General features: G+C 46.6%; 1 protein-coding gene across 1 annotated transcript in view; it reads left to right on the top strand.

Moving 5' to 3' along the window:
• LOC144782986 (uncharacterized) overlaps positions 1 to 27,042 on the top strand; it is a 606,463-nt gene that overhangs the window by 536,847 nt on the left and 42,574 nt on the right. The window contains exons 18-20 of the mRNA XM_078662199.1: positions 8,299 to 8,328; positions 8,417 to 8,557; positions 8,798 to 8,827. Of these exons, the coding sequence (XP_078518325.1) occupies positions 8,299 to 8,328; positions 8,417 to 8,557; positions 8,798 to 8,827 (201 nt within the window). The remainder of the gene's footprint in view (positions 1 to 8,298; positions 8,329 to 8,416; positions 8,558 to 8,797; positions 8,828 to 27,042) is intronic.

The following is a 27,042-nucleotide window of genomic DNA, read 5'->3' as shown; positions in this document are numbered from 1 at the left end:
CCCTAGTACAGTGCAACATGTGTGCCTAGGGCCTGCAGATCAAATGCTGCGAGTGGGCTTGCAGCACTGATTGTGCCACCCACAGAAGCAGCTTGTAAAGTGTGTCTCAGGCCTGCCATTGTAGAGCCTGTGTGCAGTCTAGTACTGCCATCACGACTTGGTAAGTGCACCCACTTACCAGTCCCTATACCATCCCTTTTCTACATGTTAGCCACCCCTAAGGTAGACCCAAGGGCAGGGTGCATTGTAAGTAAAAGGTAGGACATGCCCTGGTGTGTGTAGCATGTCCTGATTGTGAATTACAGCCAAGGAAAGGAGAAGGAACTTTTATTAAACTTCCATCATCTTGAAGAAGAATCTCCAAGGGCTTAAACTGTGCTTGCCTCCTGCTGAAGTCTCAGGGATACAAGACTTCACCCCCTACCCCCCCCCCCCTGAATGTCCTTGCTGGGAATTCTGTCTGCAGAAGCCTGTGTATTGTTGGGAGCTGGAAGCACGACTCAACGAGAAGAAGCATGTCGCATCCGCAGCTGTTGCCGTTGCATCATCGGAGAAGCATGTCACCACCGCAAAGGTCGCCGTTGCATCACCGGAGAAGCATGTCTCTGTTGCAGCTGTTTGTTTTTGTATCCCCGGAGAAGCGTGTCGCCATCGCAAGGGTCACTGGAGAAGCGTGACGCAGTTCCAGAGCCGCTGCACAGATGGCGGGCGTGCATGCATCGCTTTCACATCGTCGCATCGCATCAAAGACACCATCTTGTTGCATTGCACCGGATCGTTGCATCGCATCGAGGTGCCATCTTGTCGCATCGCAACCGGAAGGCAACCCGAGATCGGCGCATCACCTCCTCTCCGGTAAGGAACAGACGCATCGCCTACTTTGCACAAGCACTGAGGAACAGACGCATCGCCTCCCCCGAAGCAAGGAAAGGACGCATCATACTCCCCTTTTGTTTATCTTGCGTGATGCATCCAAAGTTATTTTCTGAGAAATATGTTGCATTTACCATTATCTTTGAGCAAAGCTATTTCTACCATCTAAAAGTCATTTTCTTAATACTGTATTGTGGATTTTTGCCATTTGGGTCTTGTGTTAAGTCTATATAAAGCATATTTATTTTTATAACAACCTGTGTGGTGTCTATTTGTAGTGTTTTCACTGTATTACTGTGTATGTTCCCACATGCTTTACACACTGCCTCTGAGATAAGCCTTCCTGCTCATGCCAAGCTACCACAGGGTTGAGCAGGAGTTATTTTAGGAGTGTAGACCCCTTACCCTGACTAGAAGCAAGGGTCCCTATTTGGGCAAAGGTGAAAACCATTGCCAACTAGAGACCCCGAGTTCTAACAAATTTCTAGAGGATTCCACCCGGACATGGGTAATGACTGCTTAAAATATATGAAGGTCCGACGTTCCACAAGAGGGTCTCTTAGGAGCTAGGTGAAGGGCAGCTAAGTAGGTTGTTAAATTAGACACTGTTTTGTGAAAGAGGCATTATAATGGCTAGCGAGAACCATACTTTCCTAAACTGAAATTAGAGGATGCGAAATACAGATTGCCAAATGGCATTACCCTGTAAAGCCATACATGAGCTCGAAAACCCTTCATTAGATGGATATCCTAGGACACGGTGTTGTTATGGGAATTTTCCATTTATCCACTCCTTGGCTACATGCATGAATTCACATTATGCTCGGGATGCTGTGCTTAGTTATTGAATTAATATTATAAGTGCAGGAGGCAATCATTTTTCTTATGGGCTCTCCACCAGCTTTAGCCAAATGCTGCGATTGTTGAATAACAAGGCTGCCTTGCTTTGATTCATTCTCATGACTCTTCATTCCATCACCCTACACTCCCTGACTCTTTACCTTACTTTCAATTTTCTTTTTCTTCCCTAACCTCTCCCTTTTTGTCACTGCTTTGCTATTTTATATTCCTCCCTCTTTCTCATCTTTCTTTATCTTGTTGTGGGTCTAAGTCCTATTTCCCAAAACAAATTTTGGTGCCAAAGACCAAATTAAGCAATGTCACTGTGCAACCCCATGTATTGTTTATTCACTATTCCTTTGACGCCAAAGGTGTTTTGTTTGTAGCCCAGATTTTGGGTAAGTGTGTATAACAATGATGGCTAACTTAAATTGAGGATGATACCATCCAGGCCAGGTTTTAAGGCTATCCACATAAGATAAACTTACATATCATGGCCTCTCACTATCTCAGCACTAGCACTGTAAATAGGAACAAGAGAGGATAAGCCACAATAGCGGTGTGTAAGAGCATCCCAGAGGGCAAGAGATGGATGAACACTTAGAATACAATCACACACTATACTTAAATCACTTACTGTGCATCTGTTGGTTAAGTGGATCACGTTTCCACAGGTAGGTATCTAGAGCCTGGCAGAGCACGCAGGTGGACAGTTAGAGCAGTTGACACCTTTTTAGGATCCTTTTAAATGCTAGAAGGGCTAGTGTGAGATCTTAGATTTGAGGGAGGAGTGCTCACTGTTGTTTGTGTGAGAGCAAAAATGATCTGCATTAAGTCAATGTACTGAAGCCTCATGGTGATCAGATAGTACTGAGTGACCATAAGGGGTTCATTTGAGGTGTACTTAACCAAGAGCCAAGAATTGGATGCTGGGGTTGGAGGCCATGGCACTGGATGTCAGAGAAAGGAATCTGCAGTGGATTTTGGGACAGATTTAGAGTTTGGTAGACAGTATACTTGGTCACAAATGTGGCGAATATCTCATTACAATCTCTTATTACACGTGCATTACAGCTTGTGGCACTTGCAATACTGTGGACAGGATATCCATCACATTTTGACGGAGTATCGGTCTGCCAAACTCTAAATAAGGCCCTTTCTTTTTAAGGATATCCGTCTATATCATTGTGCTGGAAGAAGAACATGGCAGTACAGCACACATGCTATGACAATGTGTGTGATAAAGTTAAGATCTTTCTCAGATGAAACATAGGTAGTAAGGCAACCCAAAGGAGAAAAAGCTGCATTCATCTAATACTTTCTCACAGCATGAGGTGATCGTGGCGTTGCTCAAGTAAATTGTCAGCTAAGGACCAGGAGGGGCTTTTTTGGGGGAAGAGAGGTGGGGCAGAGAAGGGATCGGTGGAGAGAGGGACCAGGGGACAACGGAAACAAAAAAATAAAAATAAAACTCATCTGTTGCCCTCCAGCATTGCGTCACGCTCTTCCACTCCTCTCCGCCGCTGTAGGCAGGCACAGGCTCCCAGCCTGCCCTGCAGCCAATCCTGAATCTGCAGCTTCAGGATTGGCCTGAGCGCCGATGATGTGCGCTCCAGGACAGACTGGGAGTCTGTGCCTGCTCTCTCCAACCCAGGCAATGCAGCTGGTGTTGGAGAGAGCTTCACTGTGCATGTGGTTTTTGGCTGGCCTGAGATGGCTGGCCAAAAACCACATGCGCTGTGTAGGTAGAGCCCACCACTCCCCCTCCAGCCTATCATCACCCTAGCCCCGCCCCAAGCCCGGCACAAGCTAAATGAAACAATAACAAAACGGGTTTTAATCTCGTTTTATTATAGTATTATTTTTACATTTTTTGAAGAGCTGGCAGGTGGGTCGTTGCTCCGCCCCAAAGCAGAGCACCCGCCGCTGGTAAGGACAGAACTTCCACATGTTTGGAAGGGGGATTGAGGCAGCATACGCTACTCGTGATATTTAAAGACAGTATGAGGTGGCAGACAAAGTCCATGGCAAGTTTTGTAGCAGAAGGGGGTGGATAAATTACGCTCTACTACCATCCACTTTCTGCATATCTTCCTAAACCTTGAGGTGTGTTTCTGGAAAGTGATTTTAAATTGTTTACCCAAATCATTGCAGTGACTAAAAGTGTCTTCTGTCAGAGAGGTTATGTTGGGCACTCTTTCTCTCGAATTCCATCACAAAGGAATAGGTACTGTAGTCATTCCAGAATCGAGCATGCTGATCCATTCAACATTTCCATCTCTGAATGCAAGGCGTCATGGCCCAAAAGTGCCCACATGGTTTGCAACTTGTATAGCACTACAAAACCATATCACCATACGCTCCGAAGCCTGCACTGGCTTCTAGTAAAGGGCAAGGATAAAATTAATGTTTCTCCGTTTGACATAGAAATGCTTGACCCGAATATGTAAAATGGGTGAAGCTACTATACGCGGCGCCCACTGCAAGAGTCCGAATCGAGAAGCTTATCTCCAGGGAATATGGTATCCACAGGGGTACGCACAAGGTTACCCCCTGTCCCCAATAATATTTGTTTTAGCACTGGAGCCATTGGCACTCCATATACAGCGAGAGACCGCAAGGCGTGGTATCCCTATAGGCACCTTAACACATCTGGTATCAGCATATGCAGATGATCTTATCTTATTTGTGACAGACCTGTTGGAGGGACTGGGCTCGCTTCCCCGTATCTTTGCTGAGTTCAAACTGATATCAGGCTTAACTATCAATGAATCAAAATCCAATGCCTTTTTCTTTCAAGACCAAACTATTTTCCTTTTGGAGAACTCCAGCTGCCAGTGGCCCCACAGACCTATAAATACCTGGGCATTAATGTGTATTGTTCGCAGGCAGACATTTTGGAGGGCAACTTGGGTAAGGCTATTTGGGGCATATGCTCGCAAGTAGCTTTCTGGACCACGTTACAAATATCGGCTATAGGACGTGTGGCTTTATCTAAGATGATGGTCCTTCCCCTTCTTTTGTATTATTTCACAAACCTGCCATTGTTAATACCCGCAATGATTTTTAATACACTAGACACCATCCTGATAGATTTATTATGGGGGACGGGCCGCCGCCGAATAAGTCTTAAGAAACTAAAAATCAATACTCGGGAAGGCGGGTTGGGGCACCAGACTTCAGGGCTTATTATTACGCCTGCCAAGTACAGTGGCTGTCCTATTGGACAGCGGGACGCAATTTACAGGAAATTGATTACAGTCCCAGGCAGGTCGAGCAGGGAATGCTCCATGCTCTACTATTGCCTCACGGCGGACCATACCAGGCTCTCTCAGGCTGCCTCCTGATGGCGCTGCAGTGCTGGGGGAAGGCGCTACGATATATCTCTAAAGGCGGCAGATATGCTGCTTACATTCCTTTGGTAGAAATACCATTGGCAAACGGCACACTAATGCAGAGAGTACTTGGACCCTGGACGGATGTGGGTGTGGAGACCATTTGTGCATTTTTTGGGAATGGGACACTTATGGACCACAACACTTTCATACAAGCCATGGGAGATCCTGCCACACTCTACATGATGATGATACATGCCGCCATACTGCAATATATTAAAAGTCAATGGGCCCCACAGCGGGAGGAACCCCAGACAAATGAATTTGTTAAATGTCTGTATTACATGGGACGTGGAAGCCACCTTATTAAATGGTTATACCTCAGTATCCGGACACATGCCCAAATCCCGATGGATGCTATGCGGTAACAGTGGGAGGCTGATGTGGGACGGGAATTCACGGACAGGGAATAGGGGGACATATTGGAATACCCATGGAAAATACCAAGCAATGCAAAATTCAAGTTTATTCAATGTATGTTTATACATAGAGCTTACTTGACGCCACAAAGGCTGCACAGAAAGTACCCGGAAACAGCACACTGCTGGCCACGCTGCAAATTGCCTGAAGCGGATCTCCTCCATATGGTGTGGTCCTGTGTTTGCCTTGGTGAGTTTTAGTGGGAGGTTACATGTATGTTAGGAGACATCCAGCGGCGGATTGGTAATGTGGGCATTCGGGCAATGCCCGAGGGGCCGGTGTCCGAATTCCTGCTGTGGGCTGCTTTTTTGAGCAGTCTGGGGTACCGATTTGTTCAGTGTCTCTATTGTTCGACAGCCAGCGGCCCAGTGGGTGTCTGAGTGGCCTTTCTAGAGGCAGATGGGCGCTCATTACCTCCTGTTTAGCAACAGGCAGAGGTATCACTCCCTTTGTCTAGCTGGCCGGGCCATTAACGTGTGCACATAGTGAGCGGGGGCAGGGGCCCGAGTAGAAGTGGCCTCATTTGTTTCCAGGTGTGTTTCAGTAGTGTAAACTAACGTGTGCATTATTAAACCCTCCCTGCTTTTTTTTATTTTATAAGATTACGCCGAGGCAGTCAGTTGAGGAATGGCATTATGCAAATGTGGGCCGATTTTTTTTTTGCGTGCCCGGGCCGATTTTCATTCCCAATCCAACCCTGGAGACATCACACAACTGCCCTTGGGGAACACGGCTGTAGAATGCATATTGGGACTCAAAAGGTTCAACTTCGCTTTCTGGACCTGGTGATCATAGTTGCAAAAAGGTCCATCACCATGCGCTGGGAGTCAGCCAAAGCCCCCACCCTAGGTGTGTGGCATACTGAAACGCTTCGATGGGCAGGAGCTGGAAGCATGGCGCTGCGTAGAGAAGAGGCCCATGGCCTAAGGAAACATCCAATCTCCTTTGACTGGGATACAGTGGTGGAAGCATATAGAAACATCAACCTGGATGCTGCGTTCCAAACACTCAATAGTAACTGCAATCACACAATAATGTGCATATTAACCCCCGTAGGTAATAGATGAAGTAGTGGGATCAGACATTAGACACAGAAAAATCCAACTACCTGGAAATGTTTAATAGATATACACACTACATAGTTAGAGCCGGAGCCGGGAGGGAGGCGGTGCTAGTAGGGAGGAGGGCAGGGTTCTTGGGGACTGATTTGAAATATTCTGATGAATGTGCTGTACATCTTGGAGGGAGAATTTAATGCACACAAATAAATATTGTCTGGAATCCCTTAGGATTATAACGATGATGGCTATGTAACATACTGCATGCAGACCTAATATAGCACAGAACGCATTTGATGTATATGAAGATATGCGCAATATATTTGTTTTATTGTATGGTAATCAACAAAAAGAAAACCCAATAAAGATTGTTTGAAAAAAAAAAGACATAGAAATGCTTGACCATCATGCCTCCCTACCGGCGCTTTAACATCACCCACTATGGCCCATTATAACCACTGTGATCAGTCAGCTTTAGCCATTCTAGCCTACCCCATTGTAAACACAGAAGGCATTGGTGCTAGATGCTTCACCGTCAAAGCTCCCATATTTACTTAATCAGGTGGGGGTTTCCCATCCGTTACATTTGTTAAAACAAGTACTTCTTTGCTCACAGAGAGAATCAGTACAGCAAATTTCCATATATAGCTTTAGACTGCAACACCAGAAAAAAAAACAATTCCCCAAAGTTAGGGTCTCAGACCCTTCTGACTCCCCTGCACCTCTAAATCTCCCTCCTGAACACTGAGGATCAATACGTTCTGTCAAGCAACCAATATGCGCCCCACTGCCTTCTTCTTGCAGCCCCTTCCTCTGAGAACAACTCCATCCTTAGTGAACAACTCCACCATTAGTGATTTAGCCTGCTCCTTTCTCGTATGTCAAAAATCTGCCTCTTTTTGTGACTCTGAAACATTCTGCTTGTGGATAAATCCGTATACTCCCTAAAGTTTTATTGCCGTCTTTATTTGTTGATCCACCTCAAAGAACTTTGAGGCAGATTCACAATGAAAGTAACTCAGTGCATTCCGCAAGCCTTTTGGCTACGCCGCACTGAGTCATTTTCAAAGCACAGGGATGCAACATATTTACAACAATATGTTGCATCTCTGTGCTCCCCTCTGTGCTGGCGCACAAACTGCAGCAATGCGCTGTCACATGCACCCTTGCACCATGGTGCAAGGATGCCTTCGTCGTGGGGAGATTGTTTTTGTGCACAAAAACAATCACTACAGGCATTTTCCTCTTTTTTTACGCATGCTGTAGAATGCAGCATGCACTGAAAGAGGAAAAAACAAGGCGAAATGAAAACATTTCTCCTCGTTGCGCCTCAGCGAGGCGTAGCATTCAGACGCATTTCCAGATTTACGATTCCTTGTAAATCTGGAAATGTGTCTCGTTCCATGGGTGTTGTGTGGGAACACCCACAGCAACACCCATGGAACACCCCTTTCATGCAAAGTGCTGCGTGTAAGGGGCCATATTTACAAGGACAGGAAAAGCCACGTAGGATGGCTTTTCTTGTCCTTGTAAATATGGAGCAGTAAGATATGTCACCAGTACATCACAAAAAATGACATACAGGTGGCACAGGGGACTTGTAAATCTGCCCCTTTGTGAATATTCTTTACTCGGTTTCTTGTAAGTAATAATTTGCGGCGAGTGCCTGATAAACCACAAAAATAAAAAAAACGGTATTTTCTTTTAATTAGGGAGCCTGCAGCACCCGATCAAACTTCGTGGTAAGTGCTAAACACACGGGGTATGCTGGATGTAGTTTGTTTTTAATAGAACTTGTCCTGTCCTTCTAACATTGACTTTCTCTTTAAGGTATTATGATAACTGCGACAGCCCTGCCAAAAAGAGTACATGCTCTGTCCACAATGTCAACGCGTGTAACAGTTCCACTGACACTGCGGTGTGGCAGCGCGGCAGTTCCATCGCCTTCCTCAGGGAGCCTAAAATTACAAGGTGAGCTAAAGTCTCCATACAGTATTACGGCATTTTCACCTGGGGTGGTAGGAGGTTTATTGTAATCTCATCATTCCTTGAGGGGGGGGTATTGATGTGGGATAGACACGCTTTTCAGCATCCTGACAGAGGGCTCTATGGCCAATGCTGCTATCATCACCAGAATTTCCCCCAGTCTGAATGCACAACAGTGGTGAAAGATTATTGAACTATTTATTTTCTGTCTTTTCCTCTTTTTAGTGATTCCACGGACGAGAATGGCAAGTCAGAGTAAGTCCTAAATCCTCTTTGTTTGAGCTTAACTTTTTGGGTTCAATCAGCTGTTACATTCCAATTGAAATATTCAATTGTTGTTGATTTTTTTTTTATATATAGGAGCATGGGTGGTGTTTCGAAATGTTGAAATTCTTCTCTTTTTTAGGAGAATTACATTTAGACAATTGAAAGACAATTTCGTCCTATATCTTTTCAGTCTTTAGCAATGTGTGGAAGCACAGTGGCGAGTAAGAGGCACATTCACTGAACTTTCACTGGCCATAGGTGTCCTATAGGCCCAGGCTCCTCTCTCGTAATGGCAGTGGAAAATCCTCCAATGTTGCTTACATTTTTTACCTCTGCAAAATGTCTTGCAGGGTTTTTTTTTTCACTAAGGGGGTGACCATTGCAAGTATTGGGAACCCCGAAGGTCGTCACAAAGGGGAGTAGCGGAGGCTATTTGCCCAAGGACCCACTCTCTTCAGGGTCCCACAATGCCACTGCTAAATGTATTATATACCACAAAATGTTTTTGGTCAGGCCAGCTGCCATTGCTAAAGCTGCCTCGAAATGCGCCTTAGGAGATTGGTTTTAGTTTGCACGAATATTCCTCCAGTGTTGTCAGTGAAACAGAAAGTCCGCCTATGCGTTTAGGGGCCGATACACACAAGAGCTGCTGACTGGCCAAGCAGCACGCAGAAAGTCTTAGCCTCGTGAGTGAATATGTGAACGTTACACCACGAGCAAATACCACGCGGTAGGTTACATCGCGTTGTTACCACGCATGGCTTTACATCGCAAGTTGTTTCTTCGACTTGCGCTAGATGGCGCGCTGGACTTAGGAATAGTATAAATAACTATTACAACTCCAGTTAGCACAGCAGGAAATGTGTTGGATTTAAAATCCAACACATTCCCTGGTCTTGCGTGCCATCTAGCTCAAGTTGTAGAAACGACTTGCGATGTAATGCCATGCATGGTAACAACACGGACGATGTAACGTCCGCGTTGTAACCTACCCGCGTGGTATTACCAGTGTTGTAAACGCTGTTTCCCCTTCGTGAGTATTCTCAAGCAATTGATATACTTTTCTCACTTTATCTTCAATTCTAAACATACACCCATAAAAGTCTAGTCTCTTGTTCACCAAATTGCACCAACTAGTGGAAAACATTTAGGACTTGAGTGTACAAGCGCATCATTTCCAATGGTAGTACCCCATCTCTCTTTTATGGGGACATAAAACAAGTAATTTTACGTTCATTCACATTCCCTAAATCCATGGTTAGTTCCTTCTAAAGGATTCTTCTGACACAGTCATTCCAAATGATAATGAAATTAAGCTCCCTCAGTGAAGGTCACGGCGTGCTCCAGACAGTTCCACTACCTTTCTTCAGGGTTTCGCTAGTAAAAATCAACTCAATAGGACCACCGTGCAAAGGGGAACAAATACAAGTCTGCTAAAAAAGGACTCCTAAAAATATTTATCCTCGTATCCATGCTCTGAGGAGGCGTACGTTTTTGGCGCTGCCCCAGATTTACGTGATGTTGTAAATCTGGGGCAGTGTCAAATTCCATGAGTGGGAACATTCACAACAACATTCATGGAATGCCTCCTTGACGTAGAGTAAGGCAACACTGAGCAAATTGCTTGCTTTACTCCATATCTATCAGGCCATGCAAAGCCACGCAGGGTGACTTTGCGCCGCCTCATAGATGTGACTGAGAGGCCTGCACCACAGTTTCGTCATAACAAGCATTGGCATAGCCAACAGGTCTCGCCTTTGGGGCCTCATGTGTTTAGACATGCAACTGTTGCACCAAGGATATTGTGCTGCATAATTAAATACTTCTAAAGTCCCAAAGGCGAGACCTATTGGCTATGCCAATGCTTGTTCTCAGTAAGTTTCCTCTGGCCCCGGGGATCTGGTGATTCAATCCTTTGTTTCCGTCACATACAGTGTATGGGTGGTGGGCCTGTGATACGTTTCAGCCTCCCTGGGGCAATAAGTGAAGTTTGAACATATAGACAAGGATTAGACAAGGTGCTGAGCGTCAGTATGAACACACCAGGGGAACGAGGTAAGCAATTCTTTGAAAACAGTTCAAGGGGCAAGAGCCTGTGACCGTCCATCTGACCCTGAGGCGCACAGAAGCGCCTAAATGTGAAGGCAAGATTGTGCCCACAAAGGCAGAATTCCCCTGTGGGAACTCTTTGAAACTGCCTTTTGTGATAAAGCACACACCAAGCTGTGAGATTGTGGGATGTAGTCTAGTGGTTGGGGGTGGAGTGAAAGGGAGGAGCAGGAACGGGAGGAGCCGGGGACAGGAACTAGAGCAGTTAGAGTAGGGACAGGGAAGGTACTGGATGTAGATAATAAAGCTCCAGTTACACCACAAGAAGTGTCTGTGTTTACTTGTAGCAAGATGCGACAACTGGCGACGAGGGTGGGATGGGCATGAATGCAGCCCACAGGATCCCACAAGAGTGCCCTGTCCCGTGCAGCGCCGAAAGAAGAAAACGCTGCTGTGTAGAGCTGCCGCCTGAGGAGACAGGCCTGCAGCAGGTGACCCTATCCCTCCCAGTGGTGGCGAGGGAGTGAAGAGGGAGCCGCAGCAACGAGCGCTGAAACGCTCGAAAGAAGAAGCTGTTCGCGCCGAAAGCGTGAGTCCCGCCGGATGCGTGCAACTTGGCACCCTTGAAAGAACAGGAGTCGGGAGCCCACTCCGACCCTGTCCAGCACCCCAGAACGAGATAAAGGTCCCCCGACGTGGAGGACGCTGCCCCTGAGAGCCTGGTGACAAGCGCTGCCGAACGAGCTGGAAGCGGAGCCCGGGTGCCGTTGGAGGTCGGAAAACCTCACGCCCGATGCGTGAGTTTTGGCACGCTAGCGGAGAAGAAGAGCGGGAGCGTGAAAAGTAAGGCGGGAGCCCACCCCAACCTCATCTGACTGCAGCAGTGACCGAAGGGAGCCGAGTCTGGAGGGTGCTGCCGTTGAAAACGACTGCCGGTGAGTCCTGTGTGAAGGAACTGGGTCGGGTGAGGAGAGAGAAAGTAGTGCCTGCAGATAACTACGGCGGCCATCTTTGAGTCAGGCAACTGTTGGGACGTCTTCCCTGTGCAAACTGGAGGCGGCCATTTTGAGGTCAGGCGAGCCAAATTTAGCAACAAGCATTGGCGAATATACTAAGACAAGCATTGGCAAACGTAAAGAAACAAACACCGGCAAACACAAGTGGAGAGGCCACCAGGAGGAAACAAACATTGGCAAGAGTAAGTTACAGTGACGCAACAAGCACATGCAAATGCAAGAAGCAGTCTAAGGAAACAAGCATTGAGAAAGACAAAAAGAGGAATAGCGCAACAGGCATTAGCAAACGCGAGAGAACAAGCATTGGCGTATGGAAAACAACAAGCACTGGTGAGAGGCGAGGTGTACAGCGCAACAAGCACAAGCAAATGCAAATCCCGAACGTAACAAACACGAGCTAAAGACAAGTACCAAAACGAACTTTCAGCACCACGCGGAGGTAAACGATCAACAGTAAAAACAACTAAGGAGCTAAAATAATCCAGAAACATGAGTAAACGAACATCACGGAAACATCCTCCCATCATTGAAACCACCAGATAACCTGTGCCAGGCCAAAAGAAGCACAGGAACGAGATATCACTGGCGTCAATGGTGTCGCATAACATCGCGGAAGAACTTCAAAGTACCTACAGTTAGCACGCAACACCAAAGAGAGTGGAACATCGCAGAGCCACGAGTTACACATGGTGCAGCCAAGTGGTGACCATTTGACGTCAGGCGAGTCAAGCTTGACCCACTGAAGCGTACAGAGACGGTCATGCCAGGAGCAGACAACAGACAATAGTCACCTGGGAGCGGGGAACCTTACCAGAATTCAAAGGAAACCACCAAACAAAGACTAGCGGCCGGGAAGGGTCAGCAAAAGAAGACAAGAAGAAGAGTAAGGGAACAACCCTGCGACATTGCCATGCCGGCACATTCCACCATCATGTCGGTGAGAGAAGAAACACATACATCGAGCCCCTGCATTGGAGTGCCACCCCCGGTGACACAGACTGGCCACCAGAGTCTGGGTCCAGAATGGAACCGGTGGCTGGAATCACTGGATGCATTTCTTGACGCTACCGGAGAGCGAAGAGATAGCAAACGTCTACTACTACTACTCCAATTGGTGGGTCACGAAGGCCGACGCCTGATCAGAACCTTTTCAGCAAAGGATACAGGAACATATAGAACGCTCAAAAGAACGATACGTGCTCATTTCACCACAAAGGAAGACGTCGATCATGAACGCATCGTTTTCAATACAGCACGGCGGGAACCAATGGAATCGCTATCAAACTTTATAACGAGGCTTCAAAAGTTAGTACGGTACTGTCAATTCAATACATTCACAAATGAGGAAGCGGTCCGTCTCCGGGCAATTGAGAGCTGTCTAAAACCAGACGCGCAGCGCAAGATACTTCGAAGGCAATTCTCGTTAAAGGAAATCATCAGGAGGGCTAAAACTGGAGAGTGAGCCGAAACAAGAGAGCTGTCAAGGGAATTGCATGTCAATGCAAGTAAGGAAGATAAGTGCAAGGAGACATCCCTCGTGTCAGAAGATCAAATCCTAGAGGCAAACGAAACCAGAAAGAGGGAGGGTGAAGGTAGACCAGCGACAAGACAGCGAGAAAGACAAAGTGACATGAAATACTCTGAGTCAACAACGCGAAGACAAAAGACTGAGATGATCCAGGATTATGACAGCCCCACCGACATACCCTCAGGGAGTTATTCAACTTCAAGGAGTCACTCAACAAATGGCACAAACTACTCTGAAGAAGAGGTAGTGTCAAGTGGGACAGATTGCACCCATGGACAAGACGGCAATCTGCCCGACAAGCGGGCAAGAAAGACAGACTACAGCAGATGGGACCAATCCTGTCAACACTGGAAATCGACACATGAACACCCCCGGGCATCCTCTCACTGTTTGCCAAATTCTGCAGATGAGTCGGAGGAAGTATCAAGCGGTGGGACACACAAGCGAAGAGAAGAAACTGACCACATGAGGAGTGGTAAGCCACTCGGACACCGAAAAGGGAGAGACATGTGCACTCGAGACAGTCACGATGAGGTGAAAACGGAGAAGAGACAAGTGATGTCACGTGAGAGGGGCAGAGACCAAATGTTCCAAGATCAAACTAAAGAAGTAAACGCGTGGTTAGCAAACAACCTCTCCACAGCAACAACACAGAAGACACGTAAAGAGACATGCCCACAGGAATGTCCTACAGATAGCTCTGACTCCAGAAGCATATCATCACAGACTACCAATGCAAGAAACTTACCAGTCAAGACAACCCCAAAGGAGTGTTCTCAAAGGGGATCAACGAACGACTCCTCCGACTGGGAAAGCATGTCTGTCCAATCACTCGGGTCAACAAAGTCATGGTCCCGACCACGTCCATGGCCTCAATCACCCGAACGCACAATCGAACCAAAAGACAACATGTCATGTCAGTCATCGCCATATCAAGACATGAGTAACATACCGTCACCCCTGATGGGGTCAGCAAGGCTGACTCAAAGGACTGACAGAAGGAGAACAAAGAGAGGGGACAGCACCTACCAGATGGAAAAGGACTATCCTGTCACCCTGCAAGGAAGACCAGATGTGGGGAAAGAGATAGATCGTCACCGGCTGAGAGAGAAACAGGTACATGCCCGGGTGACCAAGGGATATACCAATCGCGAACACGAGTGGGTGAGACAAACAGAGGCGGCAGATGAGTCCAAGAACCAAACCAGGACACCCATTTCAGACAGTACGTTAACGTCGGGCGAGACCGACGGTGAACAGAAGAACAGTACCGATCTCAACCTGACAAGACAAAAGGAAGTAGCCGAACATGTGGGAGCTTGGAAGAGAACCAGAACATCATCCACTCATCAGGGAGATCGAACGTCAATAGAACAAGAGCCACCAAAGAAAACAGACTGTCACTGCCGAGCTGAGCCAGTAGCAGTCACACAACAAGACAGAAACATGGTAACCACGGAACTGGAGAATAAGCAACACACACGCAATGGTCTGCGTCCTCAAAAGTGCAATCCCGTAGTCAAGGACGACCTAGTTAAGATGACAGAAAGATCGACCAAAGCTAGATCCACCACTGATTCGACACTACTGATGCTTGAAGAACAGGCCGTCCGCCGACCTGTGCGGCTGATTGAAGAATTGCGAACATTGTGGAAACTAAGTTCATTTTGTTAAGAAAGGGGGAGATGTGAGATTGTGGGATGTAGCCTAGTGGTTGGGGGTGGAGTGAAAGGGAGAAGGGAGGAGCAGGAACGGGAGGAGCCGGGGACAGGAACTAGAGCAGTTAGAGTAGGGACAGGGAAGGTACTGGATGTAGATAATAAAGCTCCAGTTACACCACAAGAAGTGTCTGTGTTTACTTGTAGCAAGATGCGACACAAGCTTCCTTTAAACTCTTCCTGTGTGGGAGAAGCTGTCCTCAGCAGTGTGCCATCTTTAATGGTTTGTATTATACAGCAAAGTGTACGCACAGAGGGGCTATTGATAGGGCCGCCCCTGCACAATGACGCGGGGTGCATGGCACTGGAGGCTCGGAGGATGTCCTAACACAAGGGGGTGACACATTCCCTTCTTCCCACCTTCTCTTTGTGGGGTAAATTGGGGGTACACAGCGGTGAAGACTTACACCCAACTGGGGCACCAACGAGGTTAGAAGAAGTAACGTAGGGTTTTCACCTGGGGGTAGGTCAGGTCGCACTATGGGGGATTCACGAACGGATGTTAGGAAATGGAGAACGGTGGAAGGGAGCCCCTGGAGCCCCAACGCATGGCAAACAATGAGCAAGGCATGCACTGTTGTGGGATTCCCAACTAGAACTTGCAGAGATGGGAGTCAGCACCACAAGCATGATAAAAGCGCAACACGTGTCGGAAGCGGGTGCTGACCCCCAATTCATGGATACAAATTGCGAGGTGGCCCTTGGACTCACACGCAGAGCTTTCCCGCAAGGCTCAATTCAGATTAAGTAAACAAAGCTTTAGACATAGAATGTACATAACTCTGCGACACTACATAAAAAAGACCCTAAGAAAAACGTAGACACCCCTAATGCAAACAGGGGGTACGACACAAGATATGGGGATGAGCGAGAATACATGCTTATTGGAAACAAATAATGCACAGACGTCAGGAAGGGACACTACAACCATATACATGTCTCTTGGGCATGGGGGGCAGTAAAGCGAAAACACGAGAAAGGAAAAATATATGAATTTCACACTCTTACTTGCCAGAAGGATTCTAGCAAAAACAACAAGCATGTGCGCCTCCCGCTAAAAGTGGGAAGGTTGTGGCTTCTAGCAAACACAACAAGCGCACGCACCTCTCGCTAAAAGTGGGAGAGTTGAGGGGAGTGCGGCTGAGAGCACACAGAGTTTTCCTTGCGGGAGCGAGCCAGGGGCACCATGTGTTTGCAAGTTAATTACACACATATGTATGTATGTATGTATGTATTGCAGTCTTATATAGCGCAACACTATCACCCAAAGGGTATCCTGGCGCTTTGACAGAACATAACTGGCACACGCTCACAGAGATCACACTACTCTTGGAACTAGATATTTTTTCAGATTTCTCTTAAAAGATGGAAGTTTGCTTTGGCTCCTCAATGGAAGCGGAAGAGAATTCCAGAGACTAGCAGCGGAAAAGCTGAAAGAGCGACCTCCCATTCTTAACTTCTGAAACCTGGGAACCGTTACCAGGCATGCAGAAGAAGAACGCAAGGTTCGAGGAGCAGGATACCAGGAGAAAAGATTCTGCAACAGAACAGGTCCCTGTCCATGCAACGCCTTAAAAACCAAACACGAAGCCTTAAAAAGAATCCGTTGCTGGACAGGCAGCCAATGGAGATCAAGCAGCACTGAAGTGGAGGAGGCAGTGCGCGGACGAGAGAGAGACAACTTGGCTGCCATGTTTTGTATCCGTTGGAGCTTACCAACCAAGATTTTGGGTGCTCCCAGAAGCAGTGCGTTGCAATAGTCCAACCTGCTTAAAATAATCCCCCGCACAACTTCAGGTCTGGCCTGAGCTGGGAGCATAGGAAGGACTTTGCGTAACATACGGAGCAACGACATGCATGTGGCAATGGTCTTATTGGCGAAGGCGTCCAGTTGTAGATTTGGGCCAAACATAACTCCCAGATTGCGGACAGATTCTGCTGCCGTCACTACCCCCGAGAAGGAAGAGGGCCAGAAATCCTCTGGCAGGGAGCGTGGAACACGATCGTTGGAGCAGTACAGCACCTCCGTTTTAGACCTGTTAAACTGGAGTGAGTTGGAGCACAACCAGTCCGCTGTAGCTGTCATACAGTGGTGGAAGGTCTCTATGGAAACGGCGTCTTTACCTTCCAGAGAACAAATTAATTGAGTATCGTCGGCATAATTAAATACCGAGATACCAAAGGAGCTAATCAGTTGAATTAGGGGGCGGAGATACAGGTTGAATAATATTGGGCTGATGGCTGAGCCCTGGGGCACCCCCTGCCCTACCTTCCGCACACCTGATCTAAAAGGCGGCAATGCCACCACCTGCTGCCTTTTGTGAAGGTGCGAGACTAGCCAGTCCCGTGCCAGCCCCGTTACCCCAGCCTCCTCCAGTCTCCTGATGAGAGTCGAGTGGCTGACCGTGTCGAACGCGGCCAACATGTCGAGCAGCACAAGAAAGGCTGCTCGACCAGTGTCGACTCGCGAACGAAGTTTGTCCAACACGACCACCAGTGCCGACTTCGTGCCATGCGCTGACCGGAACCCGAACTGGGCCACATCCAGACAGATGTTATCTTCCAGGTATCTGGACAGAGACTGGGTAACCAACTTCTCCATGATTTTAACCGGAAAAGGGAGCAGTGAAATAGGCCTGTAGTTCGCCGAGCAGGTGGGGTCTAGTGTGGGCTTCTTCAGAAGGGGGGACACCACTGCTAGCTTCCAGCAGTCGGGAACCATAGCGGTTTCGAAGGACTGGAGACAGATGGAATACAGTGGGCGAAAGAGTTCCCTGTGGAAAAGTTTCCAGAATTTATGAGGAAGGGGGTCCATAGAGGAGCCCGAGGACACAGTCTGCGCCAGTCTGCAAAAATCATCGAAATTCGGGACAGAGAAGCAGCTCAGCCGAGGTTGGTCAGATAGATCTTCTGGGTCACCCTGAATAGATGGAGAAGCCAGGGGAACCAAAGGCTGAGAGTCAGACATGGTAAGACCGCTCAAGATGGTAGCTATCTTATCTTCAAAAGCGACTGCCAAAGAATCGCATAAAGCCTGAGAGGCCGGGATGTTATTCGAGGCACATGCAGGCCGGGAGAGGTCACTAACAATCCTGAACAGAGTCTGTGACTTGTTAGTCGCTTGATTCAGTGTCTCCTCAAGATAGATAGCTTTCGCACATTTAATCTGTGCTTTATATTCCATTAAAGCGAGCTTAAAGATGGTTTTTGCCGGATCTAAAAAGTGCTTCCTCCAAGCCCTTTCAGCCCGCTTGCATCGCTGATTCAACTGCCGGAGATCGCTGGAATGCCAAGGCTTGGATTGTCTCTGTCTGTCCCTTGACCTACGGAATGGAGCCACCTTGTCCAAAGAGTTCGAGATTTGCTGACACAGACTGGCATAGCTTTCTTCCGCATTAGCCCCCAGCACGTACTCGCCAGGAAGTAAAATAGGCAAAACCGAGGTTTTTAAAAGTTTAGACCATGGTCTGCCCACTTTGGAAGGCTTCAGCCCTGCAACATTTGAAGAGTCCGCCGAAAGGTAAAGAGAGAAGGAGACCAGAGCATGGTCCGTCCAGCATTGGGGGGTTATGTCCTTCACCGACACCTGCGTGGTGTCCGCAAAGACTAAGTCCAAGATATGGCCCCTCAGATGAGTTGTAGAAAGTACCAGCTGTTGCAGCTGAATATTGCTGCAAGCCTGGCATAGGTCATTATAGGCAGTATGTAGAGGACCATTCGGCCACAAATTAAAATCTCCCAGGATTAATAACCTAGTGTGAGAATTAGAGAGATCATAGATAAGATCAATCAGTTCAGGCAGAGTAGATACTGTGTTACCCGGGGGTCTATAACAAAGCACCCCAGATTGTAGTTCTCCTTTCTGTCCTTTGAAGGAGAAGCCCATCAATTCAAAACCCTGCACCTCCTTAATCTCCAGCTGAGTGAGGGCTAAGGTCTCTCTAAAAATAAAACCTATTCCTCCACCTCTGTTCTTCAGACGAGGAGTGTGCCTAATTTTGGAGCCCACTGGACATGCCAATCCCAATTCTACATTACTATCTGCCTGCGTCCAAGTCTCCGTGAGAAAGAGCACGTCCAGCCCAAGAGACTCGATAAGAAGGACTATCTCAGTCTGATGCTTGCAAAGGGACCTCACATTAAGTAGACCGCAGGCAAGCAACTCCGGCCTGCGGACAACCATGTCCTGCTGGTCCGGCCTGAGCTGCCTGAGTTCTAAACTAGAATAGACAAAGCGATGGGAGGTAAGAAAGCCAGCCTTCCCGGCGCCCGGCACGCCCTGTGCGCGAACGGGCCCAAACGGGCTTACCTCAGGCGCACCTCCGGCGCGCCTACGACGCGCCCGCTGGGCGCCAACGCTGCGCGCTTGGGCGGCGTCCATCTTAAGTACCGAAGATCGCGAGAGTCCTGTGAGGGCAAGCCGCTGGCCCCTCACCTAAGATGGCGCCTAGGAATGCTCACCCCCTCGATGCCCAACCCAATATGGCGGCCAAAGAACGGCGGCGAAGCGTTCCAAATGAGCCCCCCGATGTCCCTCTGTCCCGCAAAATGCGGGTGCAAAACAATTAGAGTGCAGGTAAGCTCTGCCTGATGTTCCCCAGTAAAGCGGCGAAGCTAAAGCGCCTGCGTCCTGTACATGCGCAGCGCGATATTTCCAAATGCAAATTGTGCTTTTAAAAGTTTAAAATTAAGCCAGAGCAGGAAGCAATAGCGGGTCACGCAGCGCGCAGCCAGTAAGTAAGTCTACCGGGCTGGTGGAAGAGTACCTGCTTAAGTAGGCTTCTCCTTCGAGCGCGAGAGTCCTGTGAGGGCAAGCCGCTGGCCCCTCACCTAAGCTGGCGCCTAGCAATGCTCACCCCCTCGATGCCCAACCCAATATGGCGGCCAAAGAACGGCGGCGCAAAGCGTTCCAAATGAGCCCCCCGATGTCCCTCTGTCCCGCAAAATGCAGGTGCAAAACAATTAGAGTGCAGGTAAGCTCTGCCTGATGTTCCCCAGTAAAGCGGCGAAGCTAAAGCGCCGGCGTCCTGTACACGCGCAGCGCGATATTTCCAAATGCAAATTGTGCTATTAAAAGTTTAAAATTAAGCCAGAGCAGGAAGCAATAGCGGGTCACGCAGCGCGCAGCCAGTAAGTAAGTCTACCGGGTTGGTGGAAGAGTACCTGCTTAAGTAGGCTCCTCCTTCGAGCGCGAGAGTCCTGTGAGGGCAAGCCGCTGGCCCATCACCTAAGATGGCGCCTAGGAATGCTCACCCCCTCGATGCCCAACCCAATATGGCGGCCAAAGAACGGCGGCGTGAAGCGTTCCAAATGAGCCCCCCGATGTCCCTCTGTCCCGCAAAATGCGGGTGCAAAACAATTAGAGTGCAGGTAAGCTCTGCCTGATCTTCCCCAGTAAAGCGGCAAAGTTAAAGCGCCTGCGTCCTGTACACGCGCAGCGCGATATTTCCAAATGCAAATTGTGCCAGAGCAGGAAGCAATAGCGGGTCACGCAGTGCGCAGCCTGCTCGCTCCCGCAAGGGAATCGCCAAACATGCACGCATTGCAATTGAAGGCAATGCAACACGTGCACGTTTTTGGGACAAAAACCGAAGAGATTGCTACAGGTCTTTTTCCTAAGCAGCTCATGCGTGCTACATAGTCGAGACCTAAAAAGTGGCTCAGGCCTCTTGTAAATGAGGGCCGTAATTCTGGGCTACGGAAACCATTTGTTGTTTAATTCATGTCTAGGTCGGGTTGCAGTTCACAATCACAGTACATAGTAATTTGCCAGGCAGCAGAGCCCCTTGTACAGTGTGTAGAACTGAGCAATATCGACCTGTGCATGTAAAGGTAAGCAGGTACAAGTAGGATTCCAGATTACTGGGTTCCGAGACCTAGCTCATGTTGTGGCAACTGACCTCAATGATCAGTGAAACCTAGCAAGAAAGAAAATTTTCTTTCTAGTGTCCCCTCACTCACCGGGGTTACCCCACGGTGACATGCTTCATCATTGGGGCTATCCCAGTTCTCTACGAAAAGGGGCGTGCTACGACTCACGAACTACGCAGGAGCACTTTTTTTGTGAAAAACTATGAGTAGTGCAGACAAGTGGTGGAGTGGGTGTAGGTGAGTTAAAAATACCGTGCTTAGTGGGCCTCAACAGATTTATTATGCTCCTAGACAGGTATATTAAAAGTGGGGTGTGTATCACTGTTAACCAACCTATAATGAGGATTGATTCAGTGAACGGTCGACATGTTCCATGCTTCTCCTAGCATTTCTTCAGGACCATACAGGGACCAGCCCTGTATTTGCCACTCCTATGTCCCCAAATAGGGAGTGATTAAGTAAAAAACACTCTTTTTACCAAAAGCATGCGTTCGTACTAGAAATACATGCGTTTGTACTGATTTCAGGTTCTGTAAAGAAAAAACACACAAAATTAGTGGCCTTCATCCACTTCCAAAAGGAAGGGTCACATAGTATACCTTCACGCCGCACTCATCCGATAATATAGTGGATGGTTGCACCATATTGGTGCGTGCAGACTTACATGCCCAGTGTTGGACATTCAATATGCTAAGTGATTGTGAATTCACACATAGAAACAACACAGGACTTAATGTGACCGAGATGATAGACACAGAAACATATAATAATTACAGAAGGTAAGTAAAACTCTCAATAATTGCTTGGTATTGTGCTTAATAGCACTTCATGGTCTCTCAGGGGGTGCGATTTCACCTTGTGGACACACTGCTGTTGGTCCGTGAAAGAGTAAATGGGAAGATCGATAAATGTCAGTTCCCAAAATAATTATCAGTTGTGCACAGACGAGATTCATAGTTCATCCAGTGCAGCATGTTTCTGTTACAAAAAGCACTTACTTCCTTATAGGTAAAAACGCTCAGCTATACCTATTCACTGCCTCCCCGGGACCGCATCTCGCTCGTGTGCAGCTCCGGTACGCTTATGTGAAAGTAGGCTTCCGGGTTTCATCCCGAACCGCTGGACCGAATGGTCACGGCGGCCATCTTAGGAGTATGTAATCCCGTGGTATATTAAAGGATATTGAAAAGTGGTGACAATCTCAATAGAGATGAAGGGCGAGTAACGCGTGAAAGGGTTATCCACACGATTTAGTAGTGCAATTAACAGATGCATTTAAAACAGTTGCTTATGCTAGAATTTGGGAAGGAAAAAACGGGAAAACAGTCCCTCATTTTTGATGATGGTAAAAACAAAGTTGAGCTTAGTGTTAATACTTGTAGATCAAGAAGAGCTTTACCGAGTGTCTGTAAACAGGGATTATTAGTCATTACGATAGAAAAGTCAAGTATGAGCGCACAAAGCCGCCAAAAAACCTTATGCAGATAAAATTTTGCATAATTCATGATCAGCTACTTGTGGAAATTATTATCACAGAGAACACATTTTTGGGGATTTGTAATGCCACTAAAAAGTCCCAAAAGAAAAATGGCCTTGTTCTGTGGACCACCACTTGTGAAAATTAGTAAAAGCCAACCCAAGAGGAGTTTATAAGGCATAATGATAATTCTGTTAATTGATTTCAATTTAGGTTGCCCATGTCATACAAACCTTTCTTGTCCTTTCCTGTGGACATATCTCGTTATGCATAGGGGTATAGGGATATAATGCACAATGGTTACTGTATATTGGTGCTGGTGCCATATTTACAAAAGGGTCATCTGGAATAGAAAAGTGCATCAACTCCTGAAAGCGCCCCATGGAATGTCATCATTGAGCCCCAGGGTATCCGTATGGAGTTTGAACACCCATCTTTGTTCACGCTCATGGAGTATTCTTTCCTGGTTTTCCTTGGGTTTTATACACTCCAGCACTACTCATGTCAGATCGTTGGGTGTATGATTCTTTTCAATGAAGTGATTCGTCATACGTGTAGTTGCTCGTTTGCACCGGATATTGCTTCTATGTTTGACTATCCGGGTGCTGACCTTCCGTGTGGTCATGCCAATGTAATGTAAATTGCAAATACAGGTAATCAAGTACACAACTCCACTAGTTTTGCAATTTGAAAATTGTTTTAACTGCCATGAGGTGTTGTTATTGAAGGTGACTGTTTTTGTGGTTGATGTCAAATGACACACACTACAGTTGTTGCATGGGTAGTGGCCATCTGGTAAAGGTTGTAGTCTGATAGTCTTAATTGTTGGTTTTGGACGGGTATGGACCAAGTTGTTTCTCAGGTTCATCTCTCGGCGATTGCTAAACATTGGCAAGGTCTCCACTGTTGACAATAGGCCAGTGTTTTTTCACTATTTTGGTCACTTGATCTGACACTTTATTAAAAGTTGTGATGCAGATCGGTCTTTTGTTCTCAGCGGCATCTTTTACTTTTGGTTCCAAAAGTGCATCCCTGTGATTATTTCCGGTTCTCTTCTTGGCATTCTTTATTAGTTTATTTGGATAATTTCTTTCCTTTAGTTTCTTGCTTAGGTCTTCTGCTTGCATTAGATAATCCTGTTTGTTTGTACAGTTCCTCCTTAACCTCAAGAACTGTCAAATGGAAGGTTTTGTTTGAGGTGTCTCGGATGGAAACTGTCATATGTCAATAAACAGTTTCTCGCAGTTGGCTTAAAATGCGTAGTTGTTATTAATGCTCCTGCATCTGCCAAAATATTCAAGTCCAGAAATATCAAGTGGGATCTGCTCATAGTGTTGGTAAATCTCAGGAATCTGTCCTGTTGGTTTAGCCAGTTGAAAAAGCAATGGGCCTCTTCCTCACTTCCTTCCCATAGCACCAGAACATCATCTATATAACGCTTCCATAGTTTAATATGGTGTCTATGTGGGTTCACATTATGCAAGATCTTTTTCTTTTCAAGATGATGTACATGCAATCCTGCTATGATCGGCGCAGTTTACATCTGAGACACCTCAAACAAAACCTTCCATTTGGACAGTTCTTGAGGTTAAGGAGGAACTGTACAAACAAACAGGATTATCTAATGCAAGCAGAAGACCTAAGCAAGAAACTAAAGGAAAGAAATTATCCAAATAATCTAAAAAAGAATGCCAAGAAGAGAGCCGGAAATAATCACAGGGATGCACTTTTGGAACCAAAAGTAAAAGATGCCGCTGAGAACAAAAGAACAATCTGCATCACAACTTTTAATAAAGTGTCAGATCAAGTGACCAAAATAGTGAAAAAACACTGGCCTATTGTCAACAGTGGAGACCTTGACATACCTATGCCAATGTTTAGCCATCACCGAGGGATGAACCTGAGAAACTACTTGGTCCATACCCGTCCAAAACCAACAATTAACACTATCAGACTACAACCTTTACCAGATGGCCACTACCCATGCAACAACTGTAGTGTGTGTCATTTGACATCAACCACAAAAACAGTCACCTTCAATAACAACACCTCATGGCAGTTAAAACAATTTTCAAATTGCAATACTAGTGGAGTTGTGTACTTGATCACCTGTATTTGCAATTTACATTACATTGGCATGACCACACGGAAGGTCAGCACCCGGATAGTCGAACACAGGAGCAATATCCGGTGCAAACGGGCAACTACACGTATGACGAATCACTTCATTGAAAAGAATCAAACACCCAACGATCTGACATGGGTAGTGCTGGAGTGTATAAAAACCAAGGAAAACCAGGAAAGAATACTCCATGAGCGTGAACAAAGATGGGTGTTTAAACTCCATACGGATACCCTGGGGCTCAATGATGACATTCCATGGGGCGCTTTCAGGAGTTGATGAACTTTTCTATTCCAGATGACCCTTTTGTAAATATGCACCAGCACCAATATACAGTAACCATTGTGCATTATATCCCTATACCCCTATGCATAACGAGATATGTCCACAGGAAAGGACAAGAAAGGTTTGTATGACATGGGCAACCTAAATTGAAATCAATTAACAGAATTATCATTATGCCTTATAAACTCCTCTTGGGTTGGCTTTTACTAATTTTCACAAGTGGCGGTCCACAGAACAAGGCCATTTTTCTTTTGGGACTTTTTAGTGCCATTACAAATCCCCAATAATGTGTTCTCTGTGATAATAATTTCCACAAGTAGCTGATCATGAATTATGTAAAATTTTATCTGCATATGGTTTTTTTTGCGGATTGTGCGCTCATACTTGACTTTTCTACCGTAATGACTAATAATCCCTGTTTACAGACACTCGGTAGAGCTCTTCTTGAGCTACAAGTATTAACACTAAGCTCAACTTAGTTTTTACTATAATCAAAAATGAAGGACTGGTTTCCCGTTTTTTCCTTCCCAAATTCAAGCATAAGCAACTGTTTTAAATGCATCTGTTAATCGCACTACCAAATCGTGTGGATAACCCTTTCACGCGTTACTCGCCCTTCAACTTACATACTCCTAAGATGGCCACCGTGACCATTCGGTCTAGCGGTTCGGGAGGAAACCCGGAAGCCTACTTTCACATAAGCGTACCGGAGCTGCGAGATGTGGTCCCGGGGAGGCAGTGAATAGGTATAGCCGAGCGTTTTCACCTATAAGGAAGTAAGTGCTTTTTCTAACAGAAACATGTTGCACTGGACGAACGATGAATCGCGTCTGTGCACAACTGATAATTATTTTGGGAACTGACATTTATCGATCTTCCCATTTACTCTTTCACGGACCAACAGCAGTGTGTCGACAAGGTGAAATCGCACCCCCTGAGAGACCATGAAGTGCTATTAAGCACGATACCAAGTAATTATTGAGAGTTTTACTTACCTTCTGTAATTATTGTATGTTTTCTGTGTCTATCGTCTCGGTCACATTAAGTCCTGTGTTGTTTCTATGTGTGAATTCACAATCACTTAGCATATTGAACGTCCAACACTGGGCATGTAAGTCTGCACGCACCAATATGGTGCAACCATCCTCTATATTATCGGATGAGTGCGGCGTGAAGGTATACTATGTGACCCTTCCTTTTGGAAGGGTATGAAGGCCACTAATTTTGTGTGTTTTTTCTTTACAGAACCTGAAATCAGTACAAACGCATGTATTTCTAGTACGAACGCATGCTTTTGGTAATAAGAGTGTTTTTTACTTAATCACTCCCTATTTGGGGATATAGGAGTAGCAAATACAGGGCTGGTCCCTGTATGGTCCTGAAGAAATGCTAGGAGAAGCATGAAACATGTCGACCGTTCACTAAATCAATCCTCATTATAGGTTGGTTAACAGTGATACACACCCCACTTTTAATATACCTGTCTAGGAGCATAATAAATCTGTTGAGGCCCACTAAGCACGGTATTTTTAACTCACCTACACCCACTCCACCACTTGTCTGCACTACACATAGTTTTTCACAAAAAATGTGCTCCTGCGTAGTTCGTGAGTCGTAGCACGTCCCTATTCGTAGAGAACTGGGATGGCCCCAATGATGAAGCATGTCACCGTGGGGTAACCCCGGTGAGTGAGGGGACACTAGAAAGAAAATTTTCTTTCTTGCAAGGTTTCACTGATCATTGAGGTCAGGTGCCACAACATGAGCTAGGTCTCGGAACCCAGTAATCTGGAATCCTACTTGTGTGTCAAGACTTTGGAGGGCGACCTAGTCTCTTAATCCTCCTTCTCCCCCTGGTTTAGACAAAGTAAGCAGGTAAACATGTTGCTTGGACTGTATTGAATAGTGTACCTATGTATCCTGCGACTTATTGCATTGTTCCTCTGTCAGCCATTCTATTCAATATTGTTTCAATTCTGCTTCTGTGGAAGAGATTGGCGTGTAATTAGTATAAATGACAATGCTGGTAATCATAGAGCTGAGACCAAAACTGCGCACTGGGAATTGTTCACTCATATGTATCTTACATTAATTTCTGAATACAGTGATGAGTTTTATCCTTGCTTCGGGAGGTATT

This window comes from Lissotriton helveticus, chromosome 9 (genome assembly GCF_964261635.1).
Source record: "Lissotriton helveticus chromosome 9, aLisHel1.1, whole genome shotgun sequence".
Lineage (NCBI taxonomy): Eukaryota > Metazoa > Chordata > Amphibia > Caudata > Salamandridae > Lissotriton > Lissotriton helveticus.
This window is presented reverse-complemented; position numbering and strand designations above follow the sequence as displayed.